The sequence below is a fragment of the Mastomys coucha genome, unplaced genomic scaffold (assembly GCF_008632895.1).
Source record: "Mastomys coucha isolate ucsf_1 unplaced genomic scaffold, UCSF_Mcou_1 pScaffold20, whole genome shotgun sequence".
NCBI classification, from domain to species: domain Eukaryota; kingdom Metazoa; phylum Chordata; class Mammalia; order Rodentia; family Muridae; genus Mastomys; species Mastomys coucha.
This window is the reverse complement of record NW_022196903.1, coordinates 130,471,204-130,494,669: the sequence shown is the minus strand read 5'-3', so window position 1 is coordinate 130,494,669 and position 23,466 is coordinate 130,471,204. Positions and strand designations below refer to the sequence as shown.

Genomic DNA, 23,466 nt, shown 5'->3' with positions numbered 1-23,466 from the left:
AGGGGAGGGGAGGGGAAGGGAGGAAGTCAACTGAAATGGTCCAGCAGCTTAGTGACTGAGGATGTCCAAAAGGCAAGCATTGACATTTACATTGTGCACTTGTTGTGGCCTGTGATGCACCGTGAGCTGGGGCCCTGCTGATCCTAGGGTCAGTCCATTGTTTACAACGTACGTGGTTGTCTGAGGCACTCGAACCGTAACACCTGCAAAGAAAATTGAGGGAAATAGGAAAATTCTACTATAAATTTGTGTTCAGCCATTGTAAACAGTAAAAACATTTTCAAAAAAATTTCAAGACGAACAATTCCAACTGAAAAGTCTACATCAGATAAAGAACTCAAACACCCAAGCCCTTTCACAAACACTTTCTCAAGGGGCACTGAAGGCTGCTAACAGTAACGTGAAGGAAACAGAGGCAGGAAGACACGACAATGACACAGGAGAACAGCACGGACAGAGATCCTCCTGAGGACGACTAGAAATAAAAGCCTACACCAACGGCCCTGCCCTCCAAGGGTGGACAGCAGCTGGAGTAGATAGAGCCAATGGCTCAAAGGACTATAGACGGAAGCTCCTATGAAAGTAGTCTGTCCTTGGGGCCAGACACAGAGCAGAGCCCTGCAGAAACAGACAGCACACACTGCGCTTGCAAAGGACCCGAGTTTGGTTCCCTGTACGCACATCGGCCAGCTCACAACTGCCTGGAACTCCTGCTCCAAGGGATCTGGAGCAGACAGACAAACAGACACATAAATGGATAAATCTTTTTTCTAAAAGCCACTAGTCCTGTTAGTGGGGCCCCACTTTCTCTCTTTATACTGCTAAGCAGCTGAGGAAACGCCATGCCCAGGAAGACCACAGTGACATCACCAAGGTCAACAAGGTAGAGACTTCAGAGCCGTGTCATCCACTGTCCCAGTCATGGTGGTCAGACATGCCGTGCTTGATCCACACTAAGTGCCAGGCCTGCTCCAGAACTCATTCATGACACAATCAAACAACTGCATAGAGAAAATCCTCACAGACTTGAGAAACTTACACCAGACTACGGCTCCAGAGACTCCACTTGGTTACAGTTTTTTAAGAGAGCTAGATTTGTGTTCTTATTTTATAAATATATACACACACCTATACATTAGCTTTGGCATTCTATGTTTTTATGCATGTCAGATGAGCATATATAAGTGACTCCTGCACTGATGTCAATAAAGAGAGGACGGCAGAGGGACAGACAGAAGAGTAATAAAGTTGTACTTCCTAATATGGCAAAGGTCACTTGTGTTTCACTTTTATTATATTCCTTTAATATTTATAGTATTAATTTGTTAATTTGTAATATTAATATTCCTTTATATACCTTGCTTTTATATGCTGTATTCTGTGATTAAGCCATGTATTCTAAGATATCAATGTACATATGTAAATTTTATACAGATGGGCATAATTACTATTTAAATCAACTGAATTTCTTGTAATATTTGAAACGACCTTTACCATAACTTCCCTTTTCTGTGTTAAGCCACAACTTACCATTCTAACTTCAATTTGACAAGGTAGGAATTATTAAGTGCACACTTTTAAACCTCAGTATAGAGGACACAGGGGCAAGCAGATGTCTGTGAGTTTGAGGCCAGCCTGGTCCACACCACAAACTCCTATGCAGCCAGGGATATATAAACCATCAATCTTATGGGGTACTATAATAACAAAGTTAAATTGAATATAAATACTACAAATTCTATAGTACATATGTCCAATATCTTTCTTTAAATCATAAGAAAGGCTGGCTATAGTGCTGTAACCCCATTAGGAATAGCACTTGGGAGACAGAGGCAGGTGGATCTCTGTGAGCTCCAGGCTAGCCCGTGATCTATGGTATCAGTAATTTCCAGTGTACACACTGTTACTAACTATACCATGCAAGTGTGCTGTTCTATATGTTCCTTAATATGACAATCTCACATCAGTATAGAGCAGCACACACACTTCAAAGCCATAGAGAAGAAAAGAGCCTCTTACTATTTTGAGGATTGACCTGGCGGACAGCAGGAGCCTGCATAACAGTTCCTCGTAGGGGCGCCTGAGTGGTTGGTGCTGGGAGAGTTGTATAAACCACTTGGTGGTTTGCAGGAGCTCTTGGTACAGGGAGTCTTGTGGTCACCTGAGTTACTGGACGATGTGTTACATTCACGGTGGTTGGAGCTAAAGGAAGCAAGCAAAAGATACCAAGAATGTAGCCAATTCTATGTTAAGACGACATCATGAAGCAGTAATCACCATTACACAAAATGTAGCCGCAGGGGAAAAGGCTGTCAGAAGCACGTGTACGTCATGCCTCTCAAGCCCTTCCTCCAGTGCTGCAGGTCACCTGCACTTTCCCTACTCCAGGTGTCTGTCTAGCTGAGTGAACTACAGCAAGGGACAGAGGCAGATCAGGCCACTGCCTACCAATAAGGAACGAGTTCCAGTTGAAGCCTATCATCCAACACCAGCCAGACTCATCAACTCAGCAGACTGAAGATAAAGTAGCATAGCAGGCCTTATGTAAAGGAGTTTATGACCGTGTGTGTGTGTGTGTGTGTGTGTGTGTGTGTCCATGCGTGTGATCTGCATGAGGAACTTTTGTTTCCAGGACATAGTTTAGTTTCTGCTGTGTGACCATGTCACCATCTGCATCGTGGCTGGCTGATGACGTCATCTTTATCCTTCCAGCAGGAGCCTCCACAGTGCATCTCTCATCCCATGGACTACCTGAGCAGGACCCCCTCACACTCAGACTCAGCTGTCATCTTTACTGAGCAGGACCCCCTCACACTCAGCTGTCATCCTTGGTGGTTTTGGTCTCTGTTCACTGAACTCAAAGCCCTAGGCATTGTGAATCAGTCACACACGAACTTTCCAAAAACTTCCTGGGTGGTTGCAGATGTAGAAGCATGTAATAGCTTAGAACCTTAGAAGTAGAACTTTAAGGCAAAATCTTGATACAGTGTTTATTAAATGTACAGCTTTATTTAGGTCCTGTTCCTGCTCTAACCCACAGGCACTATACACGGTGTCCTAGCAGGCGTTAAAACTGTACACAATGAAGTTGGAAAAAGAGGGTTTTTTTTTGTTGGGGGGTGGACACATGATGAAATTACTCTCTTTCCCCCTTCCACATGAATTCTTTTCTAAGGGTACCAGTGTCCAAATCAAAGCCTTATTGAAAGCTACATTTTAGAATCTTGACATAAAACTTTTGATTTGTTTTTATATTTTATTTATTTTTTGTGTGCATGTCTGATGATCAGGCAACAATTAGGGTGAGCTGGTTCTCTTCCTTCGCTCTGTGGGAGCTAAGGACCGAAGTCAAGTTGTCAGGCTTGGCCACAGTTGCCTTTACTTTGATGCTTGTTTGCACAGCACTGCCCACCCCAGCACTGGGAATGGACTCATTCTCTTACATTTGTTCTCCTTGGTGCTGCTCAGTACTTGGAATGCAGGTCATGCCTAACCTAATATGAGTGCTGTATTCTACTTCAAGTTGGGAAATGCAGAACTCTAGCAAGGCAATAATGCACTATTAGTAAGGTTCACACATGCAATCCCAATAGTGAGTTTGAAGCCGCCTTGGCTACAAATGAGTTTAGGAACATTCTCGCCTAGAATAAGACCCTCGCTTATAGAGAAGGTGAAAGAGTTGAAGAGAGAGCTCAGCTGTCAAAGGCTACGCTCACAACCAAAAATAAAGCAGAACATAAAAGAAAATAATTCTTGATACACATTTGCCATTAACTAAAAATGGCAAAGTCAGTTCACTCATCCCTTCTTTACAGAATTCTTTATGTTATTACCATGGTGACACCTGAGCAGAGTCAGTTCACTCATCCCTTCTTTACTGAATTCTTTATGTTGTTGCCATGGTGATACCTGAGCAGAGGTGAGCTTGGGCATTGACTGATGATGGCTTACCCTGATTCATATCTACCACACACACACAAAACTCAAAGTGGAACCATGGTAAAACTTAACAAGTGTGCTTCTTGGTTGTCAGTAACTTTGATTCTTTTCTGTGGCCTCCTTCCCTTGAACTTGAACCATAGCAAAAGGCACTATAGTGCTCATCCGTGCAGTCCTCAGGTCACTGCAGCAGTGTGCACATCACAGCCCAGCTATAGGAGACATCCTATATGTTAAAGGCCTGCTGGGTGACTGACGTGGATAACGGAAAATGCTTCAAGTTTTTCACATACGTGGCTGAATTGGCACAAGCCTACAAGCCTAACCTCACAGCTGTGACCTCATAAAGGGAACCATAAAGGAAATAAGATTAAGAATCCTTAAGCTTTTGAGATACAGACACGGTCCGGCCTAATAAAGATGTGGTAATAATGCTTCAGCCTTTTTCAACTATCTGCTTTTGCTAGTGTTCTCCAAGATGACTCCTTTGGTTCATGATGTACTAGATGAAATCATTGGCAAAAGAGGCCATCTTCTACCTACCTGTCAGCGTCTGCTACTTTCTAGTGAGTTGACATTTGATGCCAACTACATTTAAAGCATGGCTTTCAAGAGGGATCTTTAGCGCTACACTCTAGAGAATTTACTATGTCCAAAGCCCTTAAGTGGACATTCAACTAAAGTTTATATCTTGCTTACTAATTTTCTTACTCAGAATGGGAAGCAAGAACTCTTTAGCATCTGATGACGACTATCAATGTGTCTCTTTGCATAATGACACTTCCTTTTACACTATAAATTATGTAACTGTCACTGTAACTTTGGAGAACACAAAGAGACACAGAACTGCTAAACATTAAATGCAATGTAGCCACTTAGATAGAAAAATGGCATTTGAACATAAAGACCAACATAAAACTTCTATGCAGGACACAGTCACATAGCACATGGTTTTGGCTAGAAACAGCAAGAGGATAAACAGTAGCTCAGGTGACAGAATGTGCAATAACATCAAGACTCTCAAAGGCCAACAACCCACCCAGGCACTACACTAAACTGCATGCACTTATTGTACCAACAACCACTTCGAAGATTAGCAAATGACTTGCTGAACCATTAGAAAATAATTTAGCCACAATTATTCTAGTATTGTGAATTTCATGGCTGAAATGTCATTTAACTCACTCAGGTGGGTGTGCTTCTGTAAGCATGTCGAGCAATAATAACCTGACCTGCAGGAAGCTAGGATATCTACTGAAGAGCTTAGGTGAGATGGGCAGGCTCTGTAGTGAGAAGACCCAATCTTAACGTTTTTTTGAAGTGAAGCAGGTAAAATATTAGCACAGACTTCCTGACTGTGCTGACTTGACTAGGTTTGGCCCCCATAGATTCATATGTCCATAGGGAGTGGCATTATTAGGAGGTATGGCCATTGTTGGGTAGGTGTGGTCTTGTTGGAGGAAATGTGCTATGTGGAGACAGGCCTTTAAGTCTCATAGATAAGCGCAAGCTATGCATAATATGGTAGTCTCCTGGCTGCCTTTAGATCAAGGGCAGAAGCCAGTCCCAGTTAGATGTTTGCCTTTGTAAGAGTAGCCTTGTTTATGGTGTCTGCTCACCACAATAAACACTTAAAACACTGATATTACAGTAGGCTGGTTAAAACCAGCTTGAGCCCCAGACCCTGACTTAGGACTAGATTGCTTATCTAGCATGCTTAAGGCCCTACCTTCAACCTCCAACTTGAGAAACAAAATTTGACCAGTCCTGGAATGTCTTGGTTCTATTCAGAAAAGTCATTATAACCAGCCTTTCTGGAGAGCCAAATTAGTTCTGTTCTTCACAGTAGCTAATGACAATGACCCAGATACATCTCCTATATAATTATTCTCTACCCATGTTGCTCCTTAGGGCAGTGACCAGAGCTAGGTCACATTATACTTTCTCTTGAGTGTTATAAGAATTATTCTTAATATTCTGCCAATTCTTCCCACTGCTTCCATAGCCAGTGTTCCATAAATGGCTTACTGAAGTTCCTGCTTGGCGACTCAGCAAGTTTACCTGTAGGCAGAACGTGGATAGTTGCCTGAGATGGCCCACTTGTAGGCACCCCAGATGTCTGAAGAGGTGGTGCTGGTAGGATGGGCTGCAACGGTCGAGACATGGGCTGAGAAGTGCTCACAGTCGACGCAGAAGGAGGACTTATCTTTTTGGGGTCTGTTAATTAAAATGTAAGACACATGAGCGATGATAGAAGACACAAGGTGACCCAGGCCTGACTTTCCAGAGACTTACTCATGCTTGCTACCTATAAATCACATTGCCCTCTTTAGAAACAATGTTTTTCTGTTCTCATTATGTGTATTTTTGCTCACTTGAAAACCCAGTCAGGAGCTATTTAAAGAATTCATTGGTGGTGCTTAACAGATTCCAGTTCATACTTTCAACAATCTTCTGGACCCAATATATAATATTAACTTCACTGTAAAAATGCATGTATATGTATTTATCAATGTACCAAAGACATTCTTCTAGACAAATAGTGCAGAGTGAAGGTTTTAACTCTCAATTACTAAGAGTTGTTTAGATTTTTACATAAGTGCTTGCTAATCATCATTATTTGTTTCCTTTTTTCTTTGTTTTTTGTTTTGGTTTGGTTTTTTGTTTTTTTCGAGACAGGGTTTCTCTGTGTAGCCCTGGCTGTCCTGGAACTCACTCTGTAGACCAGGCTGGCCTTGAACTCAGAAATCCACCTGCCTCTGCCTCCCAAGTGCTGGGATTAAAGGCCTGCGCCACCACCGACCGCCCACTTTGTTTCTTAAAGTAAAAAGGCTTCAGGTGTCAAGACAGGCCTCTTTACCATTAGAAAAACCCTGACATGGGGCACCCTGAAGAAAGCCAACTACTTCCTCTAGGAGTAGATCTTCACTCATTGTGTCCCACTGAATAGCTCTGGGTCCTTCAGTTGCAACAGGAGAACAATATTCTTTAGAATGGGAAAATTAATATGACTCAAACGTGGGTGAAGAAAAGCAGCCCCACGAGGCTAACCCAGTGGCAGGTGGGATGCCTGGGACACTCATGGCCAGCTCTGCCCTCACAGAATCCTGCTTCAGTATTTATTTTTGTTCTCTAAGAATTCTTGAGACAAAGCCAATCTACGAAAGCAAAATAAACAAAACTGAAAGTAAAATGATGATCTGAAACTCTTAAAATCCCCCTCCCCCCATACCAGTCATGGTATCCACCAAGAGCTCAGCCATGATGAAGGACAGGATAAATGTCTCAACTGCACCTCAGTTATACAGTTCTTCTATACACTGCTTAGAATTAGCTATATTTATTTAATTTTATTTCTCCCAAATCAACTGTCTTATACCCTAAAACATAACTTTGTAAGTTCACTAATTTCAAGATAAAAACAATTAGCATTAGATTTTTCCAAATAAACCCATTATCATGTTTTTACATATGTCTGTGAGAAAGATACTTTGATAGCCAAATAAATCTGAGAAATATCACACTTTGAATCATAACTGGACATTTACACTATAAATTACCACAGTAACATCTAAATTAGTATACATTAAAGAAAACATTGATTTTTTTTTTAAAAAAAAATTCAGTCCTTTTGCAATTAGATCTGACCCAGGAACTTTATTCCTGACACTCTGCAGGATATGCCTTGGTGCCTGTCCAAGTTAGCTTCTGAGTACTGCAACTAAGAAAATTAGCAGGGGCCCTTGATAAGAGTGATTATACAATTTTGATTTTTATTCATGTAGCACTAAAGGAAAGCACTTGAAAGTATCTACACTAGAAGAGGGAGTGAAGGGATGGAGGAGGGGAGGGGAAACGAGGAAAGAAAGGAGAGAGGTTAGGGGAGCAAGCACAAACACTAGTCTGGATCCCTGGGTCTTCCTGACTGCTTCCTAAGTATGCCAATTCCCCTCACTCTAGTGTGAGGACATGCCACAGGCGCTGTGCGCTCCCTGCGGCCGCCCGCTACAGCTGCTCACACTCACTCAGGAGCTGAGTGCTGGCTGTAATTCTAATGTTAAAGACTCTCATTCTAAAAAGGATATAGAGAGATGTCCAGTGGACCAGAAGAACGAATAGAAATAAATAGCGGTGGGGGGTGGGGGACTTGGGAAACCACTAGAAAATCCCAGAAGCCAGGGATGCAAGAAGCTTCCAGGACCCAGTGGGGATGACATTAGCCAAAATACCCAACAGCAGGGAAATAGAACCTGAAGAGACCAATTCTAGTAGATAGACAAGGCCCCAGTGGAGGGATGGGGCCAAACACCCATCTAAAAATTAACCTAGAATCGTCCCTGACTGAAGGAAAGGGCATCCGGAGACTGCCTTACTGTGCGATCCATTTCATACAGACACCAAACCCCAACACTATTGCTGATGCCAAGATGTGCTTCAAGTCTGGAGCCTGCTATGGCTGTCCTCTGAGAGGCTCTGCCAGCACCTGACCAAGACAGATGCAGATACTCACCATTGGCAACCACTGGACTGAGCCCGGGAACCCCATGGAAGAGTTGGGGAAGGGATGAAGGATTGCCACCCCATAGAAAGAACAACAGTATCAATTAATTAGACCCCTCAGAGCTCCCATCAACCAAAGAGTACACACGGGCCAATCCATGGCTCCGGCCACATACGTGGCAGAGGACTGCCTCATCCAGCATTAGAGAGAGGGAGGCCCTTAACCCTGCGGAGGTTTAATGCCCCAGAGAAGGGGGAGATACAGGGGTGAGGCAGCGGTTGATGGCTTGGTAGGGGAGCACACTCTTAGAGGTAAAGGGGAGGGACTTGGGTTGGAGGGGTTCATGGAGGGGAGACCAGGAAGGGGAATAACATTTGAAATATAAGTAAATAAAATGATTAATAAAAGGGGTATAGGCACATCAATGTCACCACCAGAAAGTTTCACCAAATACTAGGAGGGGAACACTGCTGAAGTATGTCTTAAAAGAATCAGGTACCTTGTGTAGTTCCACTCTCTTCATCATCCATCGTGAGATCAATGACACCACCTGAGTCATTGCTAGAAGCTTTTCCACTCTGAAAAATAAAACTTGCTTGATTCTGCAATGGAGCTGCAGCTACTAAGGAAATGAGTGGTAACAGTAAGGGCAAAAGGGATGGATGGACTCATTCAAGCTCAGGCCTGAAATCCCTTTATCTCAATAGTGTGGCAAGTCAACAACTTACACACTGCGAGTTAAAACTCCTGGGGCCAGCAGATGTCTCAGTGAGTAAAAGGCACTTGCTGCAAGCCTGGCCAGAACTGACTCTCCCACAGGCTGGTCTCTGACGTGCATGTGCACGCTGTGGCACATTAGCATGCATGCATGCACATGCAAGTACCAGTACAAAATAGACAAAATATGATGACTATCATTAGTATAAACATAATTTTCAAATATTTTCCACTGAAATTGTAATAGTTTTAGAAATAAAGTTGTCTGTTACACAGAACAACTGAAGTGCCTACATTCTCTTAAGTGCTATGTGATTAAATACAAACATGCACCCTCCGACAATGAAAACCCTGGCCAGCCTTACTCTTAAACTATCAGTTATAGATATCTCTTAGTAGAGGGGCTAGGGGGAGGCATTGTTATGTCATTAGGGGATGTCCAATTTAACCAAATTCAGCACACTGTCCAAAATCATTAGTAAGACAATTAGAATTAAAGGCAAAAACAAAACCAGGAGTAGCAGAAGTCCAAACAGCACTGGCTGCAGAGCCAGTGTCTGCAGTCAAAGTCCAACTCATGAGCTATGTGAATCAATCTCTATAGTGCAGACAGGCAAATCATTACAAAGATATACAAAATGTGTACACAAATGTATATACAAAATGTCTAACAGAACAGGTGAAATATGGGAATGTTTAACAAATGATAATCATAATCTGTTTTGACATACCATTCCAAGATTGAATCTAAACACTTGGCACCCTAATCTCTGAAGGCCAAGTTGTTTTGTGAAACTACAGAAAGAGGCTGCCCAGGGATATGGCTCCACAGGGCAGAGTACTGGCTACAAAGCTGGACTGGCTGAGACTGGTCCCAGGACCCACCCGATGCAGAAGTGATGCAGAAGCGTCCTCTGAGCACCACAGGGTCTGTGGCACTTACACACAAATAGATAAGTGTAATAGTAATAATGATGATAATAAACAATTAAGAAAAGAATTGCCTGATTTTAGAAAATCCAGATAATGATCCTAAATCGTGTAAAGCTCTTCTATAATAATTTCATAGAAAATTACATATTTACAAGCACCACAATTTGGTTTAATTCAAAATTAAGCTTCTAGTCCTCAAGGAATGCAAAGTTATTTACTTACTATATTATTTAAAAGTCCAGTTTTCAAAATGCTACTAAATTTTGAAACAACGGATCACAGATATTACTAAACGTGGAAGGAAAAAATATATATAGTAAAGTGGAATTTAACTTTGGACAAAAAAAAAAATGTCAGCACACCCTTAGTCCTAGCACTCAGAAGGCAGAGGCAGGCATGGGTGGAGAGCGCTGCTTCCAGGAGACAAGAGTTATTAAGTAAAAGTCCCGGTGTTATGCATGGTTACTGTCATGGAGGCCACCAGAACCACACAAATTATTAGCATTATTCTTAGTCTTCCGTAACTGCATGGGAAGACGATACTGTTGAAGATGCCACACACTCTGATTGCAGGACATGGAGAAACCCATCTGGAACTGACTGGAACGTCCTCACTATTGTCTTTCAGTGCTGACAGGCACTATGCAGGCCACTGCGAGAGGAAGGCTATCAATGGCCTGACCCAGTACTGGTCCCTGCACGCCACACTATTGATCTTCCAGGTAAGTCATGTGACATTCCCACTGCTACAATAGTAGCATGTTATGGTGACATCAGTGCCAGGGTGTAACTGCCTACTTAACAATTGGATTTCAGGTCTCTCCTTTCAGGAGAAATGAATGTGTCTGGTATTGTACACCTGGTCAAAACCCATGGCTGAGGAAGTTGTAGGCCCTGGGGTTGGGGATCTGTTATTGTTGTTTACTAAACTGTCATGTTATCAAACCGTCTTCTAAATATTTATGTTTACAGCCATGGATTTGTACTGCTCTTGACCTTAGTCAGAGAATCTTCTCTTTGCAATGAGCAGCTGTCAATACATAAGTAGTCAAAGACTGAGAGACTTGTGTGGGCCCGGCCATGAATGGGACAATCTGTAAACAATCCACATCCCCTCATCATCCAAGGCACAGAGTACATGGAGAAAAGGAACTGGAAACAAAGTAAGAGCTAAGGGATGGGGAGGAGGCTGTGGCATGACACGGAAGCTGTAGCCATGAACTTGGAGCAGTCGGGACGGTCTGCATGAGGAGCTCATGAGATCAAGCCAGTCAGATTCTAGCAGTGATAACGAAAGGGTTTATGAGGCCCTACTCTAGCTAAGGCTCTTAGAAACAGCTGATGGCTGCTGCAAGAGGGTTGGGCCACTGGTACGGCCTACGCCTATGCCCATATGGGCAGCAGTAACTGGATTCTGGATACTAAGGGTGGGTGAAGTTGTGAAAAGATGTGTTCGGGAGCATTTAGAGGAGGAGGAAGGGTATGTGATCAAAATACACTGTATATATGTGCAAGGTTCTTAAAGAATAAATATCAAATATTACATTAAGTCATTTGGCTGGGCACAAGGCAGTTTACAGGATGCAGATAAGCTCAGTGAAAATGATGTTTGACCAACAGAATTTTTCCACCCAAGGAATGGAGAATGAAGAGGAGGAGGAGGAAGAAGAGGAGGAGGAGGAGGAGGAGGAAGAAGAGGAGTGGCTATCAAGGAGACATCAGCAAACACCTGCCTGAGGGACAGGGGACAGTGTAGTGGCCCCGCAGACAAAGGCTCTGCCACCAGGCCTGAGCTCAAGTCCCACAGAACTGGCATGTAGGTGTTCTCTACTTTCAGCATTTGTACAGCTACACCCTAACAAATAAATGTAAGATGACTTGTTAAGTGAGGTTGGGGTAGTTGAGTCTGTGAAGAAATAATGACCTTCCTCCAAAAAACTAGCGAGAACATCTACGAACCCGAAACTACCAGCAACTGTCAAGCAGAGAGAACACCAAGGATGCACTTCTGTGGAGATCAGAGTGACACTCCGAAAATCAACAAGGAACAGAAATGATGCGTACAAATGAGAAAACTACGTGTTATAGAGCAGCAGAGAGTCACTGCTGCACTCAACAATCCACGCACATGCTGCTGATCTTACCTAAACCCTCTAAACTCAAAACTCCAAGATCAACAAAGCCTTCCCTCAGCCAAGGAGGAGAACAAACACGGACTCTTGTTTGGTGAGTTTGAGACTAGCCTGGGCTACAAAAGATCATGGCTCAAAAAAGAAAAATAAGCCCTATAATTAATGATGTAAAGAAAATCATAATTTTTGTTGATCAGAGCATGGCGCCATGGCAAAGGGAAACATCTTACCTGTGATGTGCTATCGGCTGCTTTCTTATTAACAGAAGAATCTACTGTTTTGCTTGTCGGATTTTCTGCAACTTAAACAAAAAAGGAAAATTTTAACACGTGTATGATATGTAAAAGGCCAGGCTGCTTTAGACACATAATTTATGTATTCTTCTCCAATGATTTTTCTGTCAGCATGTTACAAATGTGTACATACATGGCTTCTTTCATAGATCAGATCACTCTGTTTTAGAAGGCTAATGCACATTATAAATTTTTCTTTTCCTTTAAAAAAATTATGTTTTTATTTTATATATGAGTAAACTGTAACTGTCTTCAGACACACCAGAAGAGGGCATCAGATCCCACTACAGATGGTTGTGAGCCACCATGTGGTTGCTGGGAATTGAACTCAGGACCTCTGGAAGAGCAGTCAGTGCTTTTAACCGCTGAGCCATCTCTCTAGCCCTCACAATATAAAATTTCAAGCTTCATATACTCATTAACGAGCAACATAAAGTATCCTAAGGAATACTTGAGAAATATAATTTGACATTTGTACAATGGGAATATTCAATATGGGTAAATGATTAAACAAAATGCCATTCTTTCATATCATATCTTTGGGGAAAATCTTATATAAAAAAATGTTCATAATAGACTCAGTGCAGAAGGTTTCAGCAAGGATGAGAAACATATACACATGTATTAGTTCAAGTACAGACTGTCTCCCTTTGTGTGCTGTGCAGATAGATGCACATGTTTGTTCATGGCTATGTAAGGAAGCCAGAGTGGCACGGCACATTCTTCTCAATCACCATCCACCTTATTTTTGGAGACTGTTTTTCATTGAACCTGGAGACCACTGCTTCTGCTAGGCTGGTTGACCAAACAGTGCCACGCATCCACCTGTCTGAGGCCCTCCCCTGGGTTTAGGTTCCTGCTACCAAGCCTGACGTTTATCTGAGTATTGGAACTTTGAATTGAGGTCATCCACCTACCCAGATTAGCTTCCATGGGAAGGCTGTATAGACCTGCAAACTACTTCAAGGACAGCATGGAGAGCAAGCTTGTTCGTGTCAGATTTCTAACAGACAGAAGAGACAGATGGCCTATAACATATCGTTTATAGCCATTGAAGTAAATTAGCTTTCACTCTCAAAATAATTAGCTGCATTATCAGGAGTGTTCTATTAAAAACATCCATCCTTGCCGGGCGGTGGTGGCGCAGGCCTTTAATCCCAGCACTTGGGAGGCAGAGGCAGGTGGATTTCTGAGTTCAAGGCCAGCCTGGTCTACAGAGTGAGTTCCAGGACAGCCAGGGCTACACAGAGAAACCCTGTATTGAAAAACCAAAAAACAAAAACAAAACAAAACAAAAACTTTTATAAATCATCTGACATTAAAAATACTGAAAGTTGGGAGCTGGCGAGATGACTCAGTAGATTAAGAGCACTGACTGCTCTTCCAAAGGTCCAGAGTTCAAATCCCAGCAACCACATGGTGGCTCACAACCACCCGTAATGCGATCTGACGCCCTCTTCTGGATTGTCTGAAGACAGACACAGTGTACTTACATATAATAAATAAATCTTTAAAACAAAAAATACTGAAAGTTTTATAAAAAGAAATCAGAGGGGAAAATGAAGCTCAGTTAGTTGGCTTGTCGTCTGTCTTAGGAATGCAAGCATTAACAGTGTTTTTGTGGCTAGGTGAGGTGGCACGTGCCTTTCTCCCAGCATAGCAAAGGCGGGCAGACCCCTCTGAGGCCAGCCTGGTCCAGGACAGCCAGGACAGAGGCGTGCAATTTCAAACAGCAGTTGCAGCCAAATTCACCTTATATTTTGAAGTAAAATACAATTAGATGTCTTATGGAATATGACAGAGAAAATAACATGGAGTCAAGATACACAGGTGTCATTGTTCTTGTTCTCGTCTTGGTTTTGAGATAGAGTTTGTCCATGTAGCCCTGGCTGTCCTAGAACTTGCTCTGCAGACCAGGCCTGCTGTGAACTCAGATATCCACCAGCCTCTGCCCCAAGTGCTGGAATTCAAGCCATGTACTACAACTACAGCCTGGCAATATATTGTTTTGGATGTTCTCTTTCAATAAACCTCTAAACTTAGATCATTAAAATGTATTTACTCAATTGTCCTGATCCACCTCTCATAAAAGCAAATAAAAATTGTGCATAATGTTGGCTACAAAGACTATACAAAAACTCACAAAAATAAATTACTAAAATAGCAAACAAATGGTGTTCTCAATTACAACTTCTCTTACACAGAAGGGGAAAGGAAGGTGGGTGGACAAGGGAGGGAGAAAGTGGGAACAGAGGGGAGACAGGTGAAGGGGCACGGACAGTGGGTAAGGAGGAGTTCTGCATCTTAGGGCACAGCAAGGGAAGTACTTGCCAAAATCATCTGTATTATAAAGGAAAAGACAGCAGTAAAGTCCCAACACACAAAAATGATTGTTTGAAGCACGTAAAGAGTTCAATGCTCTGAACTAAGTATTAAATGTTGTATATATGGATCAAGTAATTGTGACAGATCCCATAAAGTTATACAAATATGCCTCAATAAGAAAGCACAGTGAGCCGGGCAGTGGTGGCACATGCCTTTAATCCCAGCACTTGGGAGGCAGAGGCAGGTGGATTTCTGAGTTCGAGGCCAGCCTGGTCTACAGAGTGAGTTCCAGGACAGCCAGGGCTACACAGAGAAACCCTGTCTCGAAAAACCAAAAAAAGAAAAAGAAAAAGCACAGTGAAACAAACCCCTCTCACACTCCCCTTTAATAGTATCATTAGGTATTTGGAAAATTATTAAAAATAATCAAGCAAATTATTTACCCCATTTTCCAAATAATGTTAGGAAGAGTTTAATGAGTAAAAGGCCACTAGTGTGTTTTTGTTACAAAGCAAACCAACTTACCAATTCTTGGGGTGGCAGAGCTATTTTGTTCTGCAGAAGATGAAGTGCTAAAAGCTGATATTGGGATTTTCATCTGTATTGGGCCTCGATTGCTTGACGAGCTATATAGTCCTGAAGGGCCAACTGTGGGCAGAGAAGTCCTTGTGGCTTGCACAATAGAATGTGCAGTTGGAACGGCCTGTACAGCAAGTGTTGTTCCCAGAGGTGCAGCGGTGGCTGAAGAGTTCCTCTGAATACTAGGACTGGGCACTGACGGAATGTTTGGTTTAGTGGGGTTTGGCAAGGGTGGCAAGGACACTGGAGTTTTGGTAAGACCGCTCACTGTAGGTTGGCTTTGCACAGATATGAATTCCACATTGCCAGACGGTTGGTTGGTCACTAAAGTCCCTGGATGGCTTTGCAAGAGCTGAGGCTGAGAGGTTACCGCAACGGGCACGTGCAGAATCACTGGCAAGGGCTGCAGAGAGATGGCAGGCTGAGGGTTCCCACTAGGCACCTGAGTAGTGGCAACTACGGTGGCTGTGCTGGGCGCAGGAAGAAGAGGTGCTGCCGGCAGAGAGCCTGAGGTCGCTGAGGTCTGCAGTTTAGGCTGACTACTGACAACTGCTGAAGAAGTGACATGGCTGGCTGAAGACACTGCAGAGGAAAACACAAGGCCGTCTGGATAACCACCTCAACTGACAAGCAGGAAATGACACACGCATTCAATGTACTAGGCACAGAAAAGCCACCACAAAAAGTACCAGGCTTAAGTTTGAAACTCTGAAATGTTTAGAAGTGCTTGTATTTGTTTTGGTTTTTCAAAACAGGGTTTCTTTATGTAGCCCTGTCTGCTGTCTTGAAACTCACTCGGTAGACCAGGCCGACCTCAAACTCAGAGATCTACCTGTCTCTGCTTCCTGAGTGTGAAGAGTAAAGGCGTGCACAACCACCGGCCAGCTTAGAAGTACTTTTATGTATACATTTGGTGTTTTATGAAATATCACATGATTTAATAATGTTAATATACAAGATTGTTCTCTCAATATCAAAACAGCTTTTGAAATTACCACATTCACTTCAGAGGAACTGAAAAAAATAAAGAATACTAAAAACTAAGTAAAAATATACTGATATTTTAAACATCAACTATATCTAATTTAGGAAATCTAGAAAGAGGTGGCCATTAGTGAGTGAAGCAACTGAATTTTACCATATGAACCATAGGAAATCTGACAGTTTTACCGAGTTCCTAGGGAAAGAACTAACCAGGAAGAATCCCCTCAGGAAGACGCTGCAGCCCTCACTTGGTATGGTGAAGCACCGAGTGGTCGGGAGGAAGGAATTAACAAATGGAGGATACCTAACAGGGACAAGAATACATGCTGACTGCCAAGACGCATTACTGTCTCACTGAACAGCTTCAACTATAACTTAATTTACTGCTCAGATAACTAGCTGTTCCAAAGCCACTGGAACACCTCCTGTACTTTCTGGAGAACCCTGCATGGAGTTTGCAAAGTCAATGCTACTTTTGTAATACTAATGAGACATTTGACGTTTGCACTATGCGGCCTAGCTCAACAGGTCCATATCTAAAACATCATGTCCTCACTCCCGGTAATACACACAGCAGGCAGTGGAGACCCCCACACACACTGCCTTTCCCTTATTAACAACATGGATATGTTTTCAGAAATGTGTCACTGCATAATTCCAATGCTGTATGATCACAAGGCCGTACAAATCTACTTGGAATGCGCAACTATTCCATGAGTCATGGGACAGTAAATATGTATAAAGTAGCATATCAGCTTACAGGAAGCTAGATACAATTGCAGTGAGGTAGCCGACAGAATTCTCCTTGCTACAACTTGTGGCTCAATGGCACTCCAGGTCTGCTCCCATGAATATGACATACACACGAGAACAGGCTGAGCTACAATACAGTAAGAGAGCCGAGGTCTCAGAAGCTGATAAAGAACTTCTGGCTCCATTAGGCTCTTACCACGTAATATTTCATGTGCATTCAGATCTCTCTGAAATGTCATTATGGGGCACAGTAAAAAAAAGTATGTAATAATAAAATAGAGTAGTTATTACAATATGATAAAAGATATGAATGATTTATGGAGTGTTCCATGTAATAACTGTAGTCCATGGAAACAAACTATAGAAAATAAACTATGGATACGGGGACACTACAAATCCAAGGTGTCACACTGAACTTTTTGTTTTGTTTTGTTTTCCATACAGGGTTTCTCTGTGTAGCCCTGGCTGTCCTGGAACTCACTCTGTAGACCAGCCTGGCCTTGAACTCAGAAGTCCGCCTGCCTCTGCCTCCCAAGTGCTGGCATTAAAGGTGTGCGCCACCACTGGCCGGCTACAGTGAACTCTTAACTAGCAAATGCTTATTATAATATTTATCAAAAAGTCAATTTCACTTTAAAGTAACCATAAGGAAGTAATAAAATCTACCATTTTTATTATGCCCCTTCTTCCAGTAAAAACATGGACTGGCTCTGAACAGTTATCTACATGCCATATCCTGCTAAGTTCTGGGATTGCAGGCCTGCACTACCATGCCTAGCAGGACCTATTTTCTTCAAAAAGTGACTTAGAAAAACAATGAGAAAAGCATGCTAATATGATTTCTGACTCTGTTCTGCATTAACCTCACAGAAACTACCAAAGCAGAGTAGCCAACTATCTAAAAGGGCCAGCGTGTTTCCATCTACCTGTGTAAGACTGCATTTCTTTCATCTATAAAGACAGCAGACTGAAGAAATTGAAAGGAGATATAGACATAAGAACCAGCCAGCCTGCCAGGCAGTGGTGTGCACACCTATAATCCCAGCACAAGGGAGGCAGTGACAGGAGGCTCTCTGAGTTTGAACCCAGCCTGGTCTTTGGAACAAGTGCCAGGCCAATACAGAAAAACCCACCTCAAGAACAAATAAACAAAAAAGCCAGCCATCTTTTAGCTGTATAACATCAAATATGATTTTCAAGAAATATGTAAAAGGCAACACCTCCCTATTTTCACTGATAATTACATATGTCCAGATGTAATTCCATATGCTCATGTGTACATGCACATGTGGCAAGCAGAGCACAGCTCAAGAGTCACTCCTCTGATGCCACTGACTTTTTTTCTTTCAATATTTTTTCTTTAGTCACTGGTAGCTTCACACATAGTCTTCAGTATCTTAGTCACACCCACACACATACACAGTCACACACACACCCACAGACACCCACACCCATACACACACATGCACAGACACCCACACCCATACACAGACACACCCACACACACATGCACAGACACCCACACAGACACACCCACAAACACACACATACACCCAGACACAGACACATACACACACAAGTACACGCACACACCCACACACACACACACACACACACACACACACACACACACACGCGCGCGCGCGCACCTCTTGTATTTCTTCTATGTTGAGCCAGGCTCTCCCGATGGCCTGGAAGTCACCATATAGGCTGGCTGGCCGAAGCCTGCCGACCTCTCCAGAATTGGGAATGTGTGTACTCCACTCCAGCACTGGGAATGTGTGTACTCCAGCACTGGGAATGTGTGTACTCCACTCCAGCACTGGGAATGTGTGTACTCCACCCCAGCAGGCTGCCTTTACTTATCGAGAGATGGAGCTCAGGTCTCTACCTTTCACTAATAACTTTTAAATTTGAAAACTAACTCTAAGCCGGGTGGTGGTGGTGCACGCCTTTAATCCCAGCACTTGAGAGGCAGAGGCAGGCAGATTTCTGAGTTGGAGGCCAGCCTGGTCTAGAGAGTGAGTTCCAGGACAGCCAGGGCTACATGGAGAAACCCTGTCTTGAAAAACCAAAAAAGAAACTTAACTCTATTTTCTATTTAAAAAAAAATGTTCTGGTGGTATATTAAAAGATTATAATTTATTTTGGTATGTTTTTCGTTTCTTAGACAAGGCGTCACTATGGGGAAGCTGTCCTAGAATCACTATATAGACCAGGCTGGCCTTGAACTCACAGAGATCTGCCTGCCTCTAGGCTTATTATTAATTTTAAGTGAACAAAAAGTCCTTAAATTTTTATTTTAACTTAACTGGTAATATCAATGAGTTTAAGTCAAAAACTTCTCTGGACGTCTTAGTAATTGCACAGGACTATAAGGGCCTAAACATGACAAGTCTCAGAAGCATTGTACTAGGAATTTGAACATCTGCATGTACATGCATATTTATTTATAATCATAAATTGTTTTTTGAAATATACTTGTATTTATACCAAAGTGCCCTGTTTTCTAACCCATTTCTAACCACAAAAGAATATGAGAGAAGCAAAGATGATAGGGTTTCTTGGGAAAATTTATGTTGGTAGTAAAAACAACAACAACAGCAGCAACAACAACAACAACATTACCTGTATTCACAGGAGTTTGAAAGGATGGTGGTGGGCCCTCGCTAACATTTCTTTTGGACTCCAGCAGTTGTCGCACTGTGCCTGCATTTCTATGAAAAAGATACATGGACAGTCAATGGCTATGCCATCCTAGGGGAGACCCATCAAAGGACAGGAAAAACTGGCCCATGATAGAAAAGGGGTGGTGACATTTGTGGTTTGTGTCCTATAACTTAAGACAATGTTGGTCCACAGACCACTTCTTATCAGATAGCAGTGCACAAGAGTCTTAGTCTATATTCGAACATTATCAGTAGGTTACCTGAAGACTGAATATAAGCACAGGTGCATTCTTATCACTGATTAAGCAATTCTCAATTGCTAAAAACTACTAAAGACATGCTCATAAAGGAATACATAGGGTTTAGGGGAGGGTGAGCCCTACATATTTAATAATTAACAATGCAAAAGTAAAGAAAAGCGATCTGGACACATCCCCGCCAACCTTTATGAGACCTTCGAATCCTAAACCGTTCAGGGAAGCTGCCCTTCCTTCCCCAAGCCATCTTCCCTGCTTGCTGAGCCCACTGGAGCAGGCCAAGCTGCCCCGTGCAGCCTGCTAGTCCAGGCAGAGCTCCAGTCTCCAAAACATCTCTGCCCACTTTCATCGGACCTGAGACTCCAACCATATAGAGCTGCAGATCCAAAACCACACAGCCCAAGGAGACCCATCAGAAGCCTGCCACACCAGGACCATTGAGGTTCAGACCCCTCCCAATACCTACAACTGCAGGAAAATCCAGGGACCAAAGCCAGCCAGATGGGTGAAGGCCCTCGAAAGAACACGATCAACAAAAGTCAGAGAAATATGGCCCCTTCAGAGCACAGCTGCGCTACTCAGCAAACCTGCATATCCTAACACAACCGACGCACAAGGAAATGACTGTAAATCCACAATTTAGATACTCATAGTATAAATGATAGAGGCCTTTAAAGAGGAAATTAATAAGCCTCCTAAGAAAATACAGGAAAATACAAGCAGTACAGGTTTTTAAAGAGGAAACAAATAAATTTTTAAAAATACAATTAAAAAGGTGGAGGAAATAAATAAAATTATGCAAGACATGAAAGTGGAACTAGAAGCAAACTGAGGGAATCCTGGAGATGGAAAACCTAGGGAAGAGAACAGGAACTACAGATGCCGGCATCACCAGCAGAATACAGGAGATGGAGAGAGAGTCTGGGGCATAGAAGATACTATAGAAGAAATTGAAACATCAGTAAAAGAAAATGTTAAATCTAAATATTTCCTGATATAAAACATTCAAAAATTGTGGGGTACCATGAAAAGACCAAACCTAAGAAGGTGAAGAGGCTCAGCTCCAAGGTCCAGAAAATATTAACAAAATCAGAAAAAAATTTTTTTTCACAGCCTAAACAAAGAGATTCCTATAAACATACAAGAAGCTACTATAACACCAACTAGACTGGGCCCCCTGCCACATAATAATCAAAACACAACATCTACAGAACAAAGAAAGAATATCAAAAGCTACAAGGGAAAAAGGCCAGGTAACATACAAAGGCAGACTTACCATAATTACACCAGACTTCCCAACAGAAACTCTAAAAGTTAGAAGGGCCTGGACAGATATCTTGCATCCTCTACAAAAACAACAAATGTCAGTCAACCTAGACTACTATACCCAGCAAAACTCTCAATTACCATAGATGGAGAAAACAAGGTATTTTAAGACAAATCTAAACTTGAACAGTATCTATCCAGAAATCAAGCTCTATAGAAAATACTAGAAGGAAAATTACAACCCAAGGAGAAGAACTACATCCAAGAAAAGCACAGGAAATAAGCAAATCCATACCAGCAAAAACAAGGGAATTCTGACTTCAAAAGCCTGTACTTCATAAAATTGTAAATCTTAATGAAATGGACAATTCTCTAGACAGAGACCGGGTACCAAAATCAAGATCAGGTAAACTTTTTAAACAGTCCTATACCCTTAAAGAAATAGAAGCAGTCTTTAAAAGTCCCCCAACCAAGAAAGGGTCAGGGACAGGTAGTTTTAGTGCAGAATTTTACCAGAGTTTCAAAGAAGAGCTAATATCAATATTCCTCAAACAATTCCACAAAATAGAAACAGAAGGAACACTGCCAAAATCATTCTATGAATCCACAGTCAACCTGATGCCTAAACCACACAAGACTCAACAAAGAAAGAGAACTTCAGACTGACTTCTCTTATGAACACTGATGTAAAAAATAATCAATAAAATACTCGCAAACTGAATCTACAGGCACGTCAAAAACATCATCCATCATGATCAGGTAGGGTTCATCCTAGCGATGCAGGGATGGTTTAATATAGAAAAATCCATAACATAATTCACTATATGAACAAACAAAAAGAAAAAAACAACAACAACAACAACAAAATCCAATACCCCTTCATATTAAAGGACTTGGAAAGATCAGGAATTCAAGGCCCATAACCAAAACATAATCAAAGCAATATACAGCAAGCCTACAGCCAACACCTAACAAAATGGGAGAGAAACTTAAAGCAATCCCACTAAAATCAGGGACAAGAGAAGGATGCCCACTCTCTCCCTATCTACTCAATAAAGTACTTGAAGTATTTATTATTAGCTAGAGCCATTAGACAACAAAAGGAAATGAAGGGGAAGAAAGAAGTCAAAATATTGTTATTTGCTAATGATGTGATAGTATACATATATAATGCCGAAACTTCTACCAGAGAACTCCTAGAGCTGACCAACACCTTCAGCAAAGTGGCTGGATGCAAAGTTAACTCAGGGAAAAAAGTAGCACTTCTTTGTACAAATGATAAATGGGCAGAGAAAGATATTGAGGCAACAACACCCTTTTACTATAGCCACAAATATGAATGGAAACCTGCAACTGATGGGTGAGGTGCACAGCATCTCCAGAACGAGGCAGAGACCTTAGATAAGGGAGGCAACCCAAGAATGAACTGGTATCAGTAGCTCTGACTCACTGTACTGGGGATATAGAACCCAGAGGCCACTTCCTGTAGCCAAGGCTGGAACCACAGTGAAGCTATAGGGACATGAACCCACCCACAAAACTTTCAACCCAAAATTCATCCTGTCTATATGAACTGCAGGAACAGGGAATAGAGCAGAGACTGAGGGAAAGCCAAGCACTAAGTGGTCTATGTTGAGACCAATCCCATAGGCAGGCACCAGCCCCTGACAATGATACTGTGATACTTGCAGACAGGAGTCCAGCATGGCTGTTGTATTAGTGGCTTCACCCAACAGCTGACTCAGACAGATGCAGATATCCACAGCCAAACAGTGGATGGAGCTTGGGGGCTCTTATTGAATAGGAGGAAGGATTGAGGCCCTGAAGGAGATAGCAACTCCACAGGAAGACCAAGAGAGTCAACCTGGACTCTTGGTTTCTCAGAGACTGAACTTCCAACCAAACATACACAGCCTGGACCTAGGCCTCTCTGTACATATGTAGCAGGTGAGCAGGTTGGTCTTCATGTGGGTCTGGAATAACTTGGGAGGGCGTGGGAGGAGGGGCAGCTATCCCAAAAGCTATTGCCTGTATGTGGGATATGTTCTGCATTGTCTGGCCTCAGTGGGAGAGGATGCACCTAGTCTTGCAGAGACTTGAAGTTCCAAGGGGGGTGGG

At 42.4% G+C, this 23,466-nt stretch overlaps 1 protein-coding gene and 1 long non-coding RNA gene across 3 annotated transcripts in view; one reads left to right on the top strand and one right to left on the bottom strand.

Annotated features, from left to right (window-relative positions):
- Positions 1 to 23,466, bottom strand: part of Atf7ip (activating transcription factor 7 interacting protein) — an 86,641-nt gene that overhangs the window by 5,270 nt on the left and 57,905 nt on the right. For both annotated transcript variants that reach the window (XM_031383673.1, XM_031383672.1), the window contains exons 8-14: positions 19,785 to 19,873; positions 15,366 to 16,001; positions 12,453 to 12,523; positions 8,940 to 9,018; positions 6,001 to 6,156; positions 2,020 to 2,202; positions 91 to 203 (exon numbers count right to left, since the gene is read on the bottom strand). In XM_031383673.1, coding sequence (XP_031239533.1) covers positions 91 to 203; positions 2,020 to 2,202; positions 6,001 to 6,156; positions 8,940 to 9,018; positions 12,453 to 12,523; positions 15,366 to 16,001; positions 19,785 to 19,873 — 1,327 coding nt within the window. The remainder of the gene's footprint in view (positions 1 to 90; positions 204 to 2,019; positions 2,203 to 6,000; positions 6,157 to 8,939; positions 9,019 to 12,452; positions 12,524 to 15,365; positions 16,002 to 19,784; positions 19,874 to 23,466) is intronic.
- LOC116099719 lies at positions 4,337 to 6,294 on the top strand. The gene is made up of 2 exons (XR_004122357.1): positions 4,337 to 4,505; positions 5,945 to 6,294. It is a non-coding gene; the product is annotated as an uncharacterized LOC116099719 (long non-coding RNA).